The sequence below is a fragment of the Loxodonta africana genome, chromosome 9, assembly GCF_030014295.1.
Source record: "Loxodonta africana isolate mLoxAfr1 chromosome 9, mLoxAfr1.hap2, whole genome shotgun sequence".
Classification (NCBI taxonomy): Eukaryota; Metazoa; Chordata; class Mammalia; order Proboscidea; family Elephantidae; genus Loxodonta; species Loxodonta africana.
This window is the reverse complement of record NC_087350.1, coordinates 110,075,783-110,097,534: the sequence shown is the minus strand read 5'-3', so window position 1 is coordinate 110,097,534 and position 21,752 is coordinate 110,075,783. Positions and strand designations below refer to the sequence as shown.

Genomic DNA, 21,752 nt, shown 5'->3' with positions numbered 1-21,752 from the left:
CCAAGTCCAGAATGGCCTTCCTGACTGTGTGGACTTCCTGCACTGTCGGGGCCTGGCTCAGATGTTTCCTTTGGGGAGCCTTCTCTGTAGGGCCCCACCTACCCTCATTCAAGTGCCCCTAACACATTCCGCATTGCTTGTGGTCAGCCACATCTGTCTCCCCGACTAGTCTGTGAACTCCTTGAGAGGAGGGACTCTTGCACCTATTTCGGTCCTGAGCACCTAGCAATGTCCCTGAATACTCAGGCATTGCAGTAATTGCACTTCCCCCTCCGCCCTTTTTCTAAAATGTAGAACAAAATTCAAACTCACAGAAAAAACCTTACTTACCGGTCTGACAGAGACTGGAGAAACCCCTGAGACCGTGGCCCCCAGAAGCTCTTCTCAGAACTGAAGCCACTACTTTTCAGCCAAAGATTAGATAGGCTTGTAAAATAAACAGTAACACACGTGAGGAACATGCTCAATCAAGTATATGAGACCAAATGGGCAACACCTGCTCAAAAGCAAAGATGTGAGGGCAGGAAGGGACAGGAAAACTGGACAAATGGAACCCGGGGTAGAAAGGGGGAGAGTGCTCACACATTGCAAAAATTGCAAACAATGTCATGAAAAAAATTGTGTTTAAATTTTTTGAATGAAAAACTGATTTGCTGTCTAAACTTTCACCTAAAGCACAATTAAAAAAAAGAAAGAACTTGCTTTGTGACCTAAAATATGGTCTGTCTTGGAGAATGGTCCATGCACATTGGAGCTGAATGTGTATTGTGCTGTTTTGGGTGGAGTGTTCTATATATATCTGTTAAGCCTAGTTAGTTTATGGTGTCCTTCCGGCTTTCTGTTTCCTTGATCTTCTTCCTAGTTTTTTCTCTAATATTGAAAATGGTGTATTGAAATCTCAAACTGTTATTGTAGTATTATCTATTTCTCCCTTCAATTCTGTGTGTTTGCTTTATATATTTAGGTGCCCTGATGTTAGTTATGATTGTTAAATCTTCTTGATTAATTGACTCTTTTGTTACTAAGTAATGTCCATCTTTATCTATTCTGATAGATTTTGTCATAAAGTCTACTTTGTCTAATGTCAGGATTGCCACCCAGCTCTGTTTTGGTTATTATGTGCATGGAATATTTTTTTCCATCTTTTCATTTTCGACCTATTTGTGTCCTTGGATTTAAGGCATGTCTCTCGTAAACAGCATATACTTGGATTGTGTTGTTTTAGCCATTCTGCCACTCTCTGCCTTTTGATTGGAGCATTTAGTCCATTCACTGTAATTACTGATAAAAAGAAGCATACTTCTGCCATTGTGTTGTTTTTTTTGTGTGCCTTAAGCCTTCTTTGTCCTTTAGTACTGCTTGCTTTTGTGTTTTGTTGGTTTATTATAGTGAGCCTTTTTGATCCCCTTCTCCCTTCCTTTTGTGCATTTTTTTTTTAATATATTTTCTTAGTCGTTACCATGAATATTACATCTAAGAGCTTTTATTTGTAACTTTCTAGGGTAAGTTGGTACCAGCTCAGTAACGTACAAGAAGTTCTGTATCTATACCATTCCTTCCTGCCTTTTGTTGCTGTTATCATTAACTACAACTTTATATTTCATGTGCCCTATAACATAAGTTTATCCTTGCCTTTTATGTATTTGTTATTAATAAAACATGAAAGACAAAATATTTAGAATTATCAAACATGAATACCTCATTATTAGCCTGTATACTTTTCCATGCATTTTCTTTTATTAGGGATCCTTCTTTTTATGTGTAGCTTTGAATTACTTTCTACTGTCTTTTTTCGTCCATCTACAGAACTCTCATTAGTATTTTTTGTAGGGCCAGTCTGGTGGATATGAGCTATCTCAGCTTCTGTTTGTCTGGGAATGTTTCAATTTTACCTCGTTCTTGAAGGATAGTTTTATTGGGTATAGTATTCTTGGTTGATAGTTTTTTTCTTTCAATACTTTCAACATATCATTCCATTGCATTCTGGCCTCCAGTGTTTCTGAAGGCAGAATCAACACTAAATCTTATTGGGGATCCTTTGTATGTGACTGTTTGCTTCTCTCTCACTGCTTTTAGGATTCTCTCTTAATCTGTAGTTTTTGAGAGCCTAACTATGATGTGTCTTGGTGTAGATCCCTTTAGGTTTATCCTGCTTGGGGTTCTTTGAGCTCCTTGGATTTGTGATGTGTCTTGGTGTAGTTCTCTTTGGGTTTATCCTGCTCGGGGTTCTTTGAGCTTCTTGGATTTGTGATGTGTCTTGGTGTAGATCTCTTTGGGTTTATCCTGCTTGGGGTTCTTTGAGCTTCTTGGATTTGTAGATTCATGTCCTTTGTTAGATTTGTGAAATTTTCTGTCTATTTTTTAAGATATTCTTTCTGTGCCTTTCTGTCCCTCATCTCCTTCTATGATCCATATATTAAGTCTCTTTTTGTTGTTCTGTAATTTCATTAAACTGTTCTCAGCCTTTTTGAGCCTCTGTTGCTGTTTCTCTTCAGTGTCTGTAACTTTACTGTCTTATCCTCTAATTTGCTGATTATTTGTTCTGCATGATTAAATCTGTTGGTAAGTCCTTCTGTTGTGTTTCTCATTTCAGTTATTGTCCTTTCCAGTGACAGTATCTCATTTTTTAAATCCTCAGTTTTATTCTTGTATTGTTTCCCTTATTTCTTTAATCTCTTTGTCTGTGTTTTCCCTTAGTTCTTTAATTATACTTAATGTTGTATTGTACTCTTCTTTTTTTTTTCTTCATTATTTGGTCATCCTTAGGTGTGCTTTCACTTCCTCTGTTATGTTCATTAGGATGGGCCATTGTTTCTCTGTTCTTTGTGTGTCTTGTAATTTTTTGTTGGGATGTTGGAATTTTCGAGGGTGTTAACTTTTTCAGTTTTCTCCAGTATTTGGTGTTTTTCTTCACACTACTTTCTGCAAGAAATTCTTAGGTGGGTGGGTCCTTCAGCCTAATTAATTGCTTACTTACTGCTATTGTTTTTCACCCCATTTCTGTCTTTGGATTGTTTTTCCTCTTTACATTGAATGACAGCCAGTTCTGGCTCTTTGACTCAGAATTAACTGCTTTAGATTCCTCACCAGGTAAGAAATGATTATTTTCATCCTGTTTTGTCAACATTGGCTTTGGATTTTTGAAGTCAGCCCGTTCAACGTTGGTGTGCTTTTGATGAGCCAGCACAGGTGTTAGAAACATCTTTATCTCCTTAGTCAGGTTGTGGTCACTGATAGTTAGCCATCTTTTGTGTGAAATGTAGCCATTTAAACATTGGTAGAGGTTTTATAGCTAGCCCTGGTGGCAGAATGGTTTAACTCTTGACTGTTATTGCAGAGGTTGGTGGTTTGAACCTACCCAGTGGCTTCATGAGAGAAAGACCTGGCTATATGCTCCCTTAAAGATTACAACCCAGGAAACCCCATGAGGCAGTTCTGTTCTGTCCTTTCGGGTCACTATGAGTTGGAATCAACTCAGTAGTACCTAACAACAACATTAGAGGCTTAGATAAATTAGAAAGCTTTGGGATATGATCCTATTTAATTTCAAAGCCCACACCTGATTGAAGGCAGCATGGTATCATTGGAAAGAAGATATTTAGTGCTTTCAATGAGTATTAAAATAATAAATAATCCCATTACCCTGTCATACACTACTAATGTTTTAGTATATTTTCTTCCAGTATTCCTTTTTCTAGGCATATATACCTATCTGTGTGTGTGACAAACTGTCTGAAAACTTCGGGACTTAAAAGAACGGTTATTTAGCTCATGATTGTTCAGGTTGTCAATTTAAGCTAGGCTCAGCTGGTTGGTTATTCTGTTCCAGGTAGGCTGCCTCATGCATTGTAATCAGCTGCAGAACAGCTTTGCTGGTCTTAGCTGGCTTCTTTTACATGTCTAGGACCTCAGCTCTGGTCAATGTGATCTCTCATTTGTCAGTAGGATAGCTTGGATTTGTTCACATGACAAGAGTGTAGGGCTCTGGAGAAAGCAGAACTGTACAATGCCTCTTGAGGAAAGGGCTTAGCATTGTCATATATTACTTCTGCAGTATTCTTTCAGCTAAAGCAAGACAAACCACAGATCTCACCGAGATCGAAGGGATGGGGAAATAGGCTCCACTTCTTCCTTTTTTTTTTTTTTAATAATAATTTATTTTGTCTTATTTGTTGTTGCTGAAAATATACACAGCAGAACATAACAAGGTAGGCATTCAGTACTAATAATAAGCTTTACTTCTTGATGGGAGGAGCTGCAAAGTCATGTAGCAAAGAATGTGGAAACCAGGAGGAGTGAAGAATGGTGGGCATTTTTGCAGACTACCATAGCATCTGTGTATGTGCAAATGTGTATGATAACTGAGAGCATAAGTAATTATACATTTTGCATTTTTCATTACCAAATTATATTCCAAATCCAACTTGCCAATTCAACCCTGTAGGTATATTGGGGGATTAAATGCATTCTTACGTGAAAAACGCCTCAAAAGGTATCTAGAACTAAGGGGGAGGTATTCCATAGATGGTAGGTAAAAACTAAACAGAAAATGTAACTCCTTTAGGCAACTGTTTCAATTCTATTAGTGTTACTTCCTGGTTGATTTTTTTTTCCTCTTGAATTTGTTTCCACTTTGGTTCTCATGTTGATGACACTGAGGCTGTCATGCAGTGGGGAGATCACTGCTCCCAAATACCTGCTTCTCAGTCCCACTTTGGCCTCACACTAGTTCTAAGGTCTTGCAAACGTCACTTGTGTTTGTACCTCATTCGCTTCACCTATTTAATGAAAATCACAGCTACCTCACAGGGTTTTTGGGAGAATTTAATGAACTCATGTATATGGACGTGTGTTGTAAATTCTAAACGAGTTGCTGTTCCGCAGGACCAGTTTGTGATGATATTTGTGAAAGTTCCACAAAATTTTCTTCATATCCCCAGCATCTCAAACTGGCTCCAGCTTTTTTTTTAAAGAAATTTTTTTCTTAACCACTGTTCATTTCTGCTTAACGGAAGTTAAAGAAAATTCAGCTTTCACAACCGTAGCCCGAACACTAATCTTCAAAATAGCGTAGCCATTTCTTTAATCTGATGGAGCCCCTGGCACAACGTCTGTCTTCTCTGATCAGAAATGACATTCTTAACATCAGTAGATTCTTAGGCTTTCCTGACAGGAAATATTTTTGAGCATGTGTAATCAGTTACAGGGTATGCTTGTCAATAAATTTTTTTCTGCAAAAATAAACCAGAAATCCTATCAAAATGGCATTATGAAAGAGTCCTTTTTCCTTAGTACTCTCCATGAAATGGCCGTACTTGACACTTAGGAGAATTTTTATTTAGATGAATGTTGTATACTTAATCTATGAGCTGGCCATCTTTCTAACCAGCCAATGTTCATAAGTTTTTTGTCTTGAACTGGAAGAAAATGGTTGTGATCTAGAGTCAGCCTTTACTGTATGACCTGTATGACCTTTTTTTCTCCTGACTGGCCTCTTCCTATTTCCAGAACCTGTACTGGTACCGTAATTATATAAGAGACTATCCTCAGTCTTAGAGAGTATACACTGAAGTATTTTTGGGTAAAAGCCCATGATGTACATAACTTAACCCTGAAACAGCTCGGGGGAAGGGGGGGAACTATACATACACACATTATATGGATTACACAAGGGTGGATTATCCAATAAGCATGGTAAACACTGTGCTTACCTTGCTTGCCAGATCGTCTGTAGTGATCAATTTCACATTTTCTCACCATATCAAAGATTCTTCTTCTAGGTATGGCTAGCATCTGTCTTTTTCCCAGCCCCACAGCACCTTACTACAGAATTTAAAGCCTCTTTTTTAATTTACAATCCCTGATGGGTGGACGACCCAGCAAACAAACTAAGCCCAGGCTTACTTGTGAGTGAAATTGTTCATTACAGATGATCTGGTAAGCAAGGTATGCACTGTGTTTACCTTGCTTAGTGGATAATCCGCCCATATACATGTATATACACATATACACATTACACACACATTATATAGATATATACACATTACACACACATTACATAGATATATACGCATTACACACACATTACATAGATATATACGCATTACACACACATTACATGGATATATATGCATTACACACACATTACATAGATACATACACATTACACACACATTATATATACGTATACACATTACACACACTGCATATACATATACGTGTGTAAAATAGAGAGCAACAGAATATGCAAACAGTAAAGCAAATGATAAAATGCTAACGATAGATGATTCTGGGTAGGTCAAAGGGCATATGGGTGTTTTTTGTCCTATTTGTATTCTTGCAACTTTTCTGTTAAGTTTGAAATTATTTACCAATAAAAAGTTAAAAAATATCTTGGCCAAATTAATGATTGTTTTCTAAATAAATGTTTCTTCTATTACCTGCCCTTCCTTCCTTTTTTTCTTCTCTCTTTCCTCCTTTCCCCTTCCTCTGCCCCCTCACATGTAGAAGTCCAAAGCTTGCGAGAAGGCCATCACGGTGGGCCAGACGGTCATCACGAAGCATCGGAACACCCGGTATTACAGCTGCAGGGTGATCGCTGTGACATCACAAACCTTCTATGAGGTCATGTTTGACGACGGCTCCTTCAGCAGAGACACATTTCCGGAAGATATCGTGGTGAGTGGGTTGCCCTGGCTCCCTGCTACCCAATTTATTTTTGGTGAAACCGAACAGGATTAGCCCTTCAGGAATGTCTCTTTTGGCCTTTTGAGCAGCTCCCTTCACTTAATATGCAAGTTTGCTATTTTTCCACTGTAGACGCTTCCCTAGCCTTCATCATCCTAAATAGTATCCCGGTGAATGTAGACTGATCTTCCCAAATTCTTTTAATTAAATGAGAAATGTATTTGGTCAGGAAAGGTAAAATGCAAATCCACCTCTTCTGTTACCCTGTGGTCGCATATCGGAATTCCTTTATGCCTTCTTTTTCGTTATGTTTAACTGGAGAAGACGACTTTTATTAATCTGACCTGACATGTTTAACTCACTCTGGATTTTCAAGTGGGAGTAACAAAATCACATGGGAAAAGGCTGTGACCTTGACTGAGTTTCTTACCTGTCGCCTAGATGTGACCTTCTGTGTGTGTATGTGTGCATGTGTGTGTTCCTTCCTTCTTATTTATCCCTCAGTGAACACCTTAGCCATGGCCCAGACTGTGACCTTCCATGTGCATGTGTGTGCGTGTCTGTCCCTTCTTTTCATCATCCCTCAGTGAACACCTTGGGGTTTTCAGAGGAACTATGAATGTGTCTCAGTGTCAGTGACTCAGTTTGTCTGGGGGCTTGCAGGACGTTCCACAAGAAGAGCACTTTCCACAGCAGGGTTTTTGAATCCGAGAACAAATGGCGTAACTGAATTCAGTGTTAGTCTGGTGATCAACCTGTTATCTCTCCCGCTTCAAAGGAAATGGCTGTGTGGGGAGCCGGGCCCCTCTCATGCAGCCCTAACTTCCGCCTGGGCCCGAGCCTCTGTTGGTGCTTTTCCCTTGTTTGCACTTGGAAAGATATTTTTTTCTTCCTTTTATGTTTTTTAATTGTTCTTTCTTTCTTTTTTTATTGCCATGAAAATATACATGCCAGAACATTCACCAGCACAACAACTTCCACATTTATAACTCAGTGATACTGATTACAGTTTTTCATGTTGTACTGCCACGATCGCTACATTTTCTAAAAATTCCAGCCTCCGTTAACATAAACTCAATGCTCCTCAAACACCCCCCCCATCCTCTCCCAGCAACCATTAATCATCTTTGGTTTCTATATATTTGCTTATTTCATGCACGTGAGATATTGCAGTATTTGTCCTTTTGCAATTAGAAATTCCAGGAATCGATCATACACCAAAACGGCGAATTGTGTGTCTCCAGAATTCCAGCTGGAACTTCACTGTCTGTGTGGCCACTGCCACTCATAACCCCTATCCTTGCTGACCTGCCATACTTGTTAGAGTTAGTCATTCCTTCGAGCAAAACGTTAAGTGCTCAGCTACTAGCCAGAAGGTTGGGAGTTCAAATCTACCCAGAGGCACCTCAGAAGAAAGCCCTGAAAATCTACTTCTGACAGGTCACAGCTATTAAAAACCCCGTGGAACACAGTTCTACTCTGACACATGGGATCGCAGTGAGTCAGAATCAACTCAATGGCAGGTGGTTTTTTAGCAGCCACTGGGTGGCACAAACAGTTTACTCTCGGCTACTAACCTAAAGGTTGGCGGTTCGAATCCACCCAGTGCCACCATGGAAGAAAGGCCTGGCAATCAGCTTCCATATAGTTTACAGACAAGAATACTCTATGGAGCAGTTCTACTCTGTAACACATGGGGTTGCCGTGAGCTTGAATCGAATGGATGGCAACAGGTTTGGTAATTTGGTTATGAAGCAGAGTCTACATTCCCTGAGTACTTACTACGTGTCCAGCATCACACTGGGTACTGGGAAACAGTGAGAAAGAACGTAAAATCCCTATTCAGTCCAGTGGAGGAGGCAAGGTGGTCAGCCGTGTTTTATGTGCAATGTGATAAATGCTATAGTCAACCAGAAGCAACCTGCCACCTGTCTGGGTGTGGAAGTATAAGTAAGAGATTCCAGGGTCTTTGAGGGCTAGGACTTAGTGACATTTACCGGGTGCCATGCACTGCTCCAAGTTTTTGACATGTGTGAGCTTAGTTTATGTTCACAACTACCCTACACGTTTTGTTGTTGTTGGCTGCTGTCGAGCCGGCCCCAACTTATGGCAGCCTCACACACATTGGCACAAAACACCACCTGGCCCTGTCCCATCATCATGATGGGTTTGCAGATCCAACTGTTGTGACTTATAGGGCTTGCATTGGCTGGTTTTCAGAAGTAGACTGCCAGGCATTTCATCCTAGTCCGTCATAGTCTGGAAGCCTACATGCTAGGTGCTATTATTTTCATATTTTGCTGATGAGGAAACTGAGGCAGCAGTTGTGTTCCACAAAGCTGGTAAGCAACAGAAATCATATACAATCCCATGCAGTCTGGCCATAGGGCCTACATTCTTATCCTCTGGGAAGAAAGGACTTCCTCATCGGGTCGTGCAAGGGTAAGGGAGGCAGGAAGCTATACAGTAGACTGAAGCCCTTGCCAGCCCTGCCCAGAATACTTACTTGTTTCAGAATTAGCCTTCTTTCATGTAAACTGTGAATATTGAGCAAGTGAAAGAGAGGACACCCTTTGATGGAGATTATGGTGGGGTTGATAAGACTTCTTCCTTAGCGTGAATCCCAAATGTCAACGGGCAAGATAGTGAGGTCTTTAGCCATGATCCAGACCAAAAAACCAAACCCATTGCCATCGAGTCAGTTTGACCCTATAGCACAGAGTATAACTGCTCCATAGGGTTTCCAAGGAGCAGCTGGTAGATTCGAACTGCTGACCTTTTGGTTAACAGCTGAGCTCTTAGCACTGTGCGACTAGGGCTCCTTCACCCATGATAGTGTTTAACAAATCCTAATTTCTTTTTTAAACACCGAGCCAGTTTGATGTTGTCCTGGACCGCCTTTAGCTCATACACTGGAAATTAATGTCTGTGATCCTGGCACTTTTTTGAAAACCCTGAAATCTTTCCCTGGACACCTTCCGTTTCCTCTCTGCGAACTCAAAGCTGTATGATTTTAAGCATGCATGGGTGTGTGAGAGCACAGGCTCTGCAATTTAGAAGATTATTTAGTTATACCATGGCATTTAAATCAACAAGACGAAAAAGCAAAATTCTTTAGAGCTTGATTAGCTATTACTTAGCATATTTAATAAGGATTTGAGACTCAGCAGGCAGGCTGTATGTGTGTGTGTGTGTGTGTGCACGCGCACCCGTGCACGTGTGTGAGGGTGACGGGTCATGGCCATGACCTTGGAGGTCAGGGGTAGCACACATGTTAGGATGAGTTAGCATAGATTGGAGAGAAGGCATTTGCCTAAATTTATGTGAATGATAATTTCTTAAGAAAAAAAAACATCTGCAGTCATCTTTGAGCAGGTCTTTTCTCTTTCATCAAACCTTTCCTCCCTCCATGCTCCCCGCCACCGCATCCCAGTCGCCTACATTTTTGTTTGCTTGTTCCAGGCCTCTTAAACCAAGTAGGAATATTTCGGTTAAGTTGTGTTCTCAAATTTCATATACTTTCTACATGTCCGCATTTGTCTACCTGCCGGGCCTCTTCTCTCTTTGTCATCTGGGTGTTGAATAAGGCTTCCCCAGCTTCACTTCTTGGGTGGTTCTATAAAACAAAACAAAACCAGCTGTCATCGAGTTGATTCCAACTCATGGGGACTGCGTGCGTGTCAGAGTAGACGTGTGCTCCATAGAGTTTTCTTGTGTGTGTGTGTGTGTGTGTGTGTAGTGTTTTCAGACTGGCTTCTTAGCAATATGCTTTTAAGATTCCTCCATCTCTTTTCTTTTTTTAATTTTTAAAAATAATTTATTTTATTGCAGTCTGTGTTTCTCACTGGAATTGGTGAAAGGTCCATGACTCAATGCCTTTGTAATATGTCAACTAAATTTTAATTTGAAGTATGGGGATTTTGATGGTAAATTTTAAGGTATAATGTATGCATATAATTAAGCATATGATGTAAGAATGGCATGGGGGAGGTGTCTGACCTCTCACTTCACAGAGGGGAAGGAGAACCAAGGTCAATAGCCCAAGGCTGATTCCTGTGAGGTAGAGGTCAGTCATGCCTCCTCTCTCCACCATCTTTACCAATTCTGACCCCAACCATCCCTCCCACAGCACTCTCCACTTCTGCTGGGTTCGATAATTCATTGCAATGACCACACAGAACTCACAGACAATACTTAATGATTATGGGGTTTATTAGGGAAGTACCAGGTTACAGTTCAGACTCAGGAACACTCCGGATGCAGTTCTTCCATCAGGACAGCCTCTTCCAGCCGTGCTGACAGGCATGCCTCTCCCTGGCCCTCAGTCTCTGCCCAAAGGCACTCAGCTTTCTTGCTCCCTGGGCATGGAAGCCCACTACGCTGTCTCCTGTGGGTCTCTCCTGCAGATCTCCCCTTCCTTGGTGGTGGTGGGCTCTTCTCTTCCCTGCCTCTGGGGTGGCTCATTTCAAGCCCAGTGAGATGGCAAAACTGACCAATCCCTTTGGTGGGCTACAGTTACCCTATCTGCACAGTCTAGCCCAATCACCTGGGTGAGAGTTACAAGACCATGGCTAGAAATGCCGTACAAAAGCAGTCCATCACACAGCAGTGATAAATATGTTTGGGTATAAATTGTGTCCACTACCATATATGGTATAATGTAATGAGCCGTGGTGGTACAACAGTTAAGCATTCGACTATTAACTGAAAGGTCAGCGGTTTGAACCTACCCAGCAGCTCCACAGGAAAAAGACTTGGCAACCTGCTTCCATAAAGATTACATCCTAGAAAACCGTATGGGGAAGTTCTGCTCTGTCACACAGGGCTGCAATGAGTTGGGATCGACTTGACGGCACCTAACACCAATATGCCCCCTCACAGTGACTGCACATGTATCGTACATAGGCCGTGCGGCTACATTACTAAGACCATCCCGCTTCTGCTGTTGGAATTTACCTGCATCAGAACTGTCCTCTGGGAGATGAAGACCCTGCTCAGGACCCTAATGGGGAATTTCATCAGGAAAAGAATACCTGCCTCCGGACTGGCTCTGCATGCGCCTCACGGTCTTGCAGATCATAGAGAAACAGTTTATAATTATTTAGTGAAAACACTCAACAAATTTTACATTCCTCAGAGAATTCTTGTGTTTTCATTAGGTGGTGTACCTGTGACGTCTGAACCTGATATTAGAAAATGTCTTTTCTTCTGTCTGTCTTAAAACCCTTTAATCCACACAGTCTGCACAGTTGGGAGGAACACTCCCTCATCAGCCGCTGTGTGGCGAGGAACCAGGTTCTCTGAGCTGCGGGTACTTGCTGGCTAGGACTGCTGTAAGGGCACAGCACAAATCTCACTTGGTTTGCTTTTTTCATTAATTGTTGTTGTTGTCGAGAATATACACAGCACAACACGTACCAATTCAACAGTTTCTGCGTGTACAATTCACTGACATTGATTACATTCTTTGAGTTGTGCAACCATTCTCACCTTCCTTTTTCTAAGTTGTTTCTCCCTGTTTAACATAAACATACTGCCCACTAAGCTTCCTATCTAACCTTTCAAGTTGCTGTTGTCAGTTTGATCCCATATAGATGGTTCTTAAAAGGGCACAATGGTCAAGGCAGACATCCTTTACTAATTAAACTAAACTATTGTTTTTTTCTATTGTTTGATTTAAAGACTTCAGGGCATATTTTTGGTTTAAGGATTAAGGTTTAAAGAGTCTTCTGGGTCAATAGATTTTGGGAATTTATCCAGCCTCAATGGCTCTGAAAACCCTGGGTTCCATGCAAAGCAAATTTCAGTTTTTTCACTATGAAAATGGAGACATAACTTTAAAATATTTTATTAAGTTCTCGAATTTAGAATACCAAGTGTAATCACCCTAAATGATTTCTTCATGTATGACAAAAATAGAATCTTTCTGAAGCTTTTTGCTTTAAAACAGAAAAGGACATTCTCTGATTCCTGCAACCAGTGATTACAAATCATTTTATAAACCCAACAAATGGGAACCCTTTAATGCAGGCTGCCCTATCCATGTTTGAGATTAAATTTGCCAGGTATCAGATTGCCTGTGTTGGGGTTATGTGACTGGAGAGAGTATTGGGAGCAGTAGGGAACAACACCCTTTGGTCGGCCAGGAAATTTCTGTCCATACCTAGGCACTTTATTTCCTTGATAGCCACAAAAATGTCCCAAAAGTGTTCTGTCCACAATACAGTCCCAGAATGTGTGCATCAGCCCAGTTAAGTCCATGTGTAATCTGCAGCTGTCAGGAGAAGGAATAAAAGATGTATTGCTACACACCTCTGTCTGCCGGTCTATGAAATTGCGACAGACTTCCTGATGAATATTTTTGTTCCCCAGTATTTTGCTGGGCGTGCAAGTTGCCTGTTGGGAAGAAGTCAAGGCGCATGAGCTCCCAGCACGCCCTCTTGGCCTCGACTTAAACCTGGCTGCCGCCTCTCCTCTGGACTGAGAGCTCATTTTGAGTGGGGAGGATGCTTAGTGAGAAACGAGTCGCTCTGGGAAGAGCATTTAACATTCACCGCCGGGCGTGGGAAGAGAAACGGGGCCATTTAGAAACTCGGCAGCAAGAGTCCATCGTGGAAATTTCTACCAGGACGTGCTCCATTTTTCAGCCTCTGTTGTAATGTGAGCATAGCCCGGAAACTGTGCCCTCCAGGATTCGGGGAAGGATTGCCACCTGCCTTAGCATCTGCGGGCTGTACCACGTGGACCGAGGTTCATGGAGCCCACCTTTTTCTCAGCTATAGGCAGATTGCTAAAACTTCAGAGCCTCGGAATTTTTCCACTGAAGAGGGCATAGTCATTTCTACCTTCTAGGAATCGACTCGATGGCAGCAGTTCTGATGGTGCAGTGGTTGAGTGTGATAGCTGCTAACCCAAAGGTCAGCAGTTCAAATCCACCAGCTGCTCCTTCGAAACCCTATGGGGCAGTTCTGCTCTGTCCTGTAGGGTCGCTATGAGTCAGAATGAACTCGACAGCAATGGGTTAGGATTACCGGAAGGACTAAATGAGCTAAAGGCTCATGACGTTGTTGTTGTTAGTTGTCACGGAGATGACTCCAACTCACGGTGACTCACTGTGACACAATGAAACGTTGCCTGGTCGTACACCGTCTTCACGATACTTGGTGTGTTTGAGTTCATCGTTGCAGCTATTGCGTCAGTCCATCTCACGGAGGGTTTCCCTTGTTCTCACTGACCCTCAATCAAATATGATGTCTTTTCTAGTGATTGGTCTTTCTTAATGACATGTCCAAAGTAAGCGAGCTGAAGTCTTGGCAACCTAGGTTCTAAGGAACATACTGGTTGCGTTTCTTTTAAGACAGATTTCTTCTTTCTTCTGGTAGTCTCTAGTGTATTCACTGTTCTTTGCCAACACCACAGCTGGAACGTATCAATTCTTTCGTCTACCTCTTCCACATTCCAGCTTCTACATGCATAGGAGGCGATGATAAAGACCAGGACTTGAGTCAGGCTCCTCTTAGTCCTCAAAGTGACATCTTTACTTTTTTGAAAGCTTTAAGGAGGTCATTTGCAGCAGATTCGCCTAATGTAATATGTTATTTAATTTTGGGGCTGCTGCTCATAGGCACCAAATCAAACTTTTTTGAGGTATCAGCTCCAGTCTATAGAACTTCGCGCTCCCCCTCCATCTAGCTTATGCTGCTCTTTTCTGGTCTTGATGGACTTCGGAGATAGATGCCGTGTCCTCAGAGCTCTGTCCGTCCTCGTTAGGTGAAAGACGATGCCTGCAGGTGTGAGATTTTACTGAGTCACCGTATCGTTTCCACTTGCTGTTTTAAGTAGTTCTGGTGGCACAGTGGTTAAGAGCTCCACTGCTATCCAAACGGTCGGAAGTTCAAATCCACCAGCCACTCCTTGGAAACCCTACGGGGCAGGTCTACTCTGTTCTGTATGATCGCTATGAGTTGGAATTGACAACAATGGGTTTGGTTTTTTTGTTGTTATTGTTAGTGCTGCTATAACAGAAATACCTCAAGTGGGAGGCTTTAACAAACAGAAATTTGTTTTCTCACAGGAGGCTAGAAGTCCAAATTTAGGGTTTGGGCTGTAGGGGAAGGCTTTCTCTCTGTCAGCCTTGGTGATCTTGTGACATGTCATCTGTCTTCCCCAATCTTTGCTTCCTCATGTGCTTGTTTAATCTTTTTTATATCTCAGAAGAGATTGATTTAAGACGCACCCTACACTAATTTTTTTTAGTTCTACACTAATACTGCCTCGTTAACGTAACAAAGAAAATCCATTCCCAAATGGGATTATAACCACAGGTATAGCAGTTAGGATTTACAGTGCATATTTTGGGAGCACACAATTCAATCCATAACACTTAGATTTTAATTAACATTCAATTTAAAATCTACTTTTCTTAAGCCTTTAAATTCAGCTGACAGATTTTATTTTATTTTAAAATCTAGTAATTTTTGCATAAAAAATAAGAACAAGCTCTATTGCTTAACATTCCTGTCATGTATAACTTTGACAGATTAAATTTTAACCATTTTGCATTTAAGTAATCAAATTTCCTTGGACATCTTAGCTATGATTATAAATTTAATATATATGATTCTCACAAATATCGCATTTGTCTAAGCACTTAATGCCCATAAGTCTACTAAATCAGACATTAGCTTAATAGTTCAAATTCTCCTATTTCAAACATCAAAAACAAGCGACACACAAAACAATAGTTATAAAACCTGTTACGGTATCTGTGTAAACACAATTTACACAAAATTGATAGGTTAGTAGAGAGAATTCACCCAACCAAGGGGGGAACAGAATTACCATATTAGCTTGCAGTTTACAAAGAAAAAGCAAAAAAAAAAAAAAAAAAAAAATCGAAGAACCTTAAAGCCATTTCCAAACCAAACCAGTTACCATTGAGTGGATTCTGCCTCATGGTGACCGCATGTGTATCAGAGCAGAAGTGTGCTCCATAGGGTTTTTGGTGGCTGATTTTTCTAAAGTAGATCACCAGGCCTTTCGAGGTGCCTCTGCGTAGCTTGAACCTCTAACCTTTCAATTAGCAGCCAAGCGTGTAACCATTTGTATCACCCAGGGACTCCCAAAGCCATTTAGAGGCATAGGGATGGATTATACCTTTAAAATCTAAACCTACAGTTGTTCGGTAGGGGCTTCTTATTAAGGTCAGATAGAGCCTAATTCATCAAGCCTCTAAACCTCTTGTCCTTCACTGACTGTCACCTAAGTTTCATGAACTGTCTCTTAAATGAGTATGTGTGTAACTGGAGGGAGAGGAGGAATGGGAGGAGGTGCTTTCCAGGCCCTGGGGTTTTGGTCCCTTTTGTGTAACTCTCGTGTGACTTCTTGCATGAAAGCCTACGGCATATTAGTGGCATGTTGACGGTGTATGTGAGTTGCATTTGCGCCCTCTCTCTCCTTTATAAATTACATGGACCTCAATGACCATCATTTTGTTCCTGTTGTGTTGACCATTTCCGTTTAGCACTGCTAATCCTCTGAAGAAAGGCGTGTCATCCCCTGATGTTCTGATCAGAAGATTAACTGGTTGCCATGAAAATACACTGTCGATTTTGCTTTTCTTCAATCATATACCTCCCTCACTTGGCAGTATTTCTCTTATTTCTCCTTTGGTAATTATCTCAAGATGATTGGTTTGGGGAACTTACTCCCAGGGGACAGGTTCACTGCATCTCTTGCTCATCCTTTTCTTTCCAAGGGGACTCAAGGTAGGACATCTCATCCTTAGTCAGACAACATCAGAATAACCACCTTGAACTTGAGGACAATGTTATTAATTTCCAAGACTTCATCATCTCTTCTTAGTACAGAGTTTAGACCCAAGGATGCAGGCATCATAAGTCAAATCCACCATGTGTTTGGGAATATTCCATGATTTCATTCTTTTTGAACTCTGCATTCAGCTCATATACTAGGCACCATGGAGAGTTCAAAGATGTATAAACAGAGGTGTAGGAGTGACCCTGGGTGGCAAAGTAAAATTTTTGAGTAGGTTTGAAAGGCTAAGCAGAGGTTGTTCCCACGAGCTGTCCACTTCGAGTTACTTTTGTATATGGTGTGAGGTAAGAGTTTAAGTTCTGTAAAATGAAAATGATACAATATAACTTTCTGAATTGTTGTAAGCATTAAAGGAGAGACTGCCTATAAACATCCAAGTGCAGCACCTGGCACATAGTAGGTGCTCAAAAATGTGGTTCCGTTCTGTTCCTTGACTTAGGAACTCTCTCAAAATTATGCTGCAGGAGAAAAAATCCATATAAGTTGTTTTCTCTTAATATTCCAGACTTCAAGAAAGCCATGTGGACAGCACATTTGCAGGTGTACCTAATACTTAACCTCAGGAATATTTTGGAAACATGTATAGGCCTTCGAAAAGTTGATTTCAAAGTGATAATTTCTATACCTTTACAGAGAAATGAATAGAAAATATCAAACAAAACAGAGGTTCCCTCTGCTAAAAGATCTTAAATCCAATAAATGTACTTAAACCTAAAAAATACTTTGACATTTTTAGAATCAGTGTTTCTAAGATCATATTTCAAATTTAACATGTTTTGTTTTTCCAAATAAAGAAAGAAGAAAGGGGAAGAGTTTTTTGTTGTTGTAGTTTTCCCTACAGAGCCTGGCTTGTAATGAGTGGACAATAAATATTTGTTGAATTAAAGACTACCATATTTTTTCTGCAAATAAGGCACTCAAGTAAAAAACATGGCCACATATATTAGGAGAATAACATGCGGGAGGGTGAGTTGCACAATTGGCAAAAAACGTGTAATGCACATGTTATTTGTGTAAAAATATCGTAAATAGTATATATAGTCACCAGGTATTGTTTTAAGTCACACCTTAGACACTTGGTGGGTTGGTTATTTTGAAAGTCATAGCCAATGTCAAAAATTGTTTTTAAATTTTTTGACCAAGTTCATATTGTTAGTTTCATGTCCTTTCTAGAAAGGTCTAGAATATTCCATCCTCAGGGCAAGCCTCTGCCCAGTCATTGTTCCCTGGGACAACCTGAGCCCTGTGTTTTGGCTTCCACATCAAATTTCTTTAAATGAAGTCTCTGGCCTTGACAATTTGGAAACCTCCGTTTCAGATGAAGTGAACGATGTGGGTTGTCCCTCTGCCATGAGAGAGAGCGAGATCTGTTGTGAACATAGGACTAAGGGACCTGTGGTGTTAATGCAGCCACTGGCCCCCAGGCCTGCCTGAGACAGGACTCTGGGCAATGTCCTCACTGTCGTAAGAGGACTACCTGTGACTATTCAGCACTATAACTATCCATAACATCATTCTAAATCCAGGGTAGGGCTGAATCAACTGTTTAGTAGAAAATATAAACATAATAAAAATTCCTTATTCCTCTTAATAAAGACACAGCCAGATGTCACCGTTGCTTCACTTCATATGATAGTATCTGGATGTCAGTGTTCACTATCGGGTCCTTCATTTCCTCTTTAAATTAAAATGGTATATTAGCTGTCTATGATGCATGGTTTCAAACTTGGAAATCTTGATTTGCTATCACTTCACTGTGACCTCAAACCCAGACCCGATGGTCCCTGGCCCATTGCCTTTGAGTCGATTCTGACTCATAGTGACCCTATAGGACAGAGGAGAACTGCCCCATAGAGTTCCCAAGGGGTGTCTGGTGGATTTGAACTGCTGACCTATTGGTTAGGAGCCATAGCACTTAACTACTACATCACCAGGGTTTCCCCCTGAGTGTGCTGTAATCGGGTTGCTACATGCATGTGGGGTCCTGGTGACACAGTGATTAAGAGCTTGCCTGCTAACCAAAATGTTGGCAATTCAAATCCAGCTACACCTTGGAAACCCTGTGGGGCAGTTCTACTGTGTCTTATAGGGTCACTATGAGTCGGAATCAACTTGACGGCAGTGGGTGTACGTCGATGTTTCATAAATACCTGAAAATTTCCAGACCAGACCGTCCCCATGGTACGTGTATAAGCACCACATTCTGCATGGTTTCTGAAATATATAGCCAACAGCATGGGCTTCCTGAGGCCACTAGTCAACCAAAATGGCTTTGTTTTACAAGCCATTTTACATTATTTTTCACCTCCATCCAACTCCAGGCGCTAACACGCCACAATATAGCACATAAATTGGTGACACGTCCCAGGAGATACAGGGACTCATAAATCCATGAAGAGTTTATATTTGTATTTGACCAGGGGTTTAAATTATTTTGGTGATAGAGTGAACTTAAATGATTGTTTGATAAGCCTATTCAGTAGAAGTCAGTACTACCTACTTACTGACGAACCCAATTGCCTTCATTTTATTATTTCCTTTTCATTCCTTATTTAAAAGAGGTTAGCTCATTTTCCTGGGTGACTAAGAACCAGTAATAAATCTTGCCTTTCATATTACTAAATAAATGATATTTTGAGGTCAGCATACATGGGTAACAGGAGAAGAAGAGAAATACGGAAGTGGAATGGATTGAGTAGTTTTTTCCTTCCTAATCATTCCCATAGAAAGTGGTGTGTATGCTTAGAAATGGTGAAAACTTGGGAGTGTCACCGGCTGAAATCTTTGTCGGTTGTTGGTGTTTCTGCAAATCAGTTGTCCTGCGTCATATGATCTCTCACCATCTATAAAATGGAGCATATTATGCTCAAACGTCCCCTGTGCCTTAGATGTTGTATCTATTACCATCAAAGAACTTTATGCTTGTAGAACGTTTTAACTTCATCTAAATGAGGTAACGATGTGGTATGTTGAATAATATTATATACATTTTTTTTTCAGATCAAAGTAGAGTTTACTGCCAGTAATTAAAGCTGGTATAATGTGTCCCTGAAAAAGACATTTTTTGTAGATTCATGACTAAATAGGGGTTGTTGTTAGTCGACTAAATAGGGGTTGTTAGTTGGCTCAGACTCCTGGCAACCTTATGTGTAATAACAAACCAAAATATTGCCTGGTCCTGTGCCATCTTCACCGTCTTTGGCACATTGAGCTGAGTGTTGCAGCCACTGTGCCCATCTAAAATAGGGCTGGGGGAGGTAGATTATGCCTATTCCCAGGAGTATAGATATAAGAGCGTATTTATATGTTATTGTTTCTAAAGCATGCCCTGGTGGTGCAGTGGTTAAAGTGCTTGGCTGCTAGCCAAAAGGTCAGCAGTTCAAACTCACCAGCCACTCCACAGAAGAAGGATATGACAGTCTGCTTCCATAAAGATTACAGCCTTGGAAACCCTATGGGGCAGTTCTACTCTGTCCTGTAGAGTTGCTTTCAATCAGAATCAACTCAACAACAACAGGTTTTAATGATCAGACCCAATTATTCTTTTATATTTTATTTTTTCATTTTTGAGAGCGAAGGATTAAATGGAATTTTCTAAAGCACCTTTTCTTATTTACACCGTAAAGAAAAGTGACTGGCAAAAACAAGCGAGGCTTTAATCTTGTGTTCAAAACAAGCCATTAGCTGCAGCTCTGTTGGAATAGGGGCTCTAGGAGAACTGCTGGAAGACCGTGAATGTGAGCGGCTCTGACACTAGGTGAGATGCTATCAGGAGATACAAGTTTTGAAGACCACCTCCTTATGCTACAAGCCTTTATACTGGGCTGCAGATGGCTACACCAAGACCTACCCCAAAACGCCAAGACCTAGACCTTTGCTTTTCCTTTCCTATTTTTATTCCTATGCAAATCTACATCCGTCAGAACTCTCAGGGTCTATTTCAGGGAAAGTAGCTGAGGATGCTGGCAAACTTTGTTACTTTTTTGGTGGGTCGGAAACAGATCCTCTCACTATTGAAATACTAATTGACTCAGTGCTCATTAAGCCAGTCATATCTTAGCAACAATCAGGCTTCAGATAAAGACCAATATCTGGCCTGTAAAGAACACAGAGCTTCCTACTTCAAAGGTTCATGAACCATTAGAGAAAAAGGGGAAGACATAATCCTCCATGTAATTGTGAACCTGGCATTGCAGGCCTGAGTGCGAGCGGGGAAGCTAAATAAACTGACTTCTTTTCCTGTGGATTAAAGCTCCTGCTTGGATAAACCTGACAATGGTATGTTATCTACATACCATTTTCGTTCTCACTGTTTGGGAACCTGCAAACAGTAAAATTCTCCTTAACCCTTTCAGGACTGGTGGTATATATAGCCATCACTTACTTATTGTACCTCCATTGGGAAGCTTCTGTCCCACTGTTGGCAGGCAGGGCCTTATAGAACAGCTTGAAACAGAAAAAAACAGGCTTGTGCTGCAGATTACTGTTTTTACAGGGTATTGCACAAAGTGGAGCTGAATCATTGAATTTTTGGTAGGAAAAACATGAATTTTGAAGATTTTTATTTGGTACACATATGTACCTCTGGACTCTGGGGGTTGAATACATGGAATGACTCATAAAACAAAAACCATATTACTACCAAAAATTGAGTCACACTCAGTGATTCAGCATGCCCTCCCTTACTGAAAACAAGCATCAACAAAAAATTAAAAGGAAAAAATAATTTGGTCACGAAATTAATTTCACATGATGAAGCTTATTTTGATCTGGCAGCTTTTTGACAACACAAGAATCATTTAGGGAGTTTCTGAAATTTCTGACTCCTTTTAAGGGTTGTGGTATTGAACAAGTAGATTGATTCATTATCCTCTCCTCAACCGTCTTACTTATCTATCTGCCGTTTATGACAGTTAGCCTCTGTTGAAATATGCTGGTAGTAATTACACACGCCTTGTTCATCATAAGACAGTCTGTTATGAGCTTGATAGTTTAAGTGTTTGCATTTGCATTAAGTTGGAAGGGAAGGACATATTCTAGTAACAATGCTGGGGACGATAGCTTGCCCGGGGAGTATTTATGGAATGGAGGCCTCGCCTTTTATTGCTATTCTTAGAAAGCCGTTTTGAACTTGGAAGAAATTCTGGATCTCTTCACTTGTCCACACAGAGGTCAGGAACCTCTCTGCCTCTGAATTTAACTTAACACGAGCTGACATGATTTGACAA

General features: G+C 40.8%; 1 protein-coding gene across 3 annotated transcripts in view; it reads left to right on the top strand.

The window, feature by feature from the left end:
* Window positions 1-21,752, top strand: part of KDM4C (lysine demethylase 4C) — a 391,685-nt gene that overhangs the window by 334,350 nt on the left and 35,583 nt on the right. For all 3 annotated transcript variants that reach the window (XM_010587948.3, XM_064290526.1, XM_023545269.2), the window contains one exon: window positions 6,508-6,678. In XM_010587948.3, coding sequence (XP_010586250.1) covers window positions 6,508-6,678 — 171 coding nt within the window. The remainder of the gene's footprint in view (window positions 1-6,507; window positions 6,679-21,752) is intronic.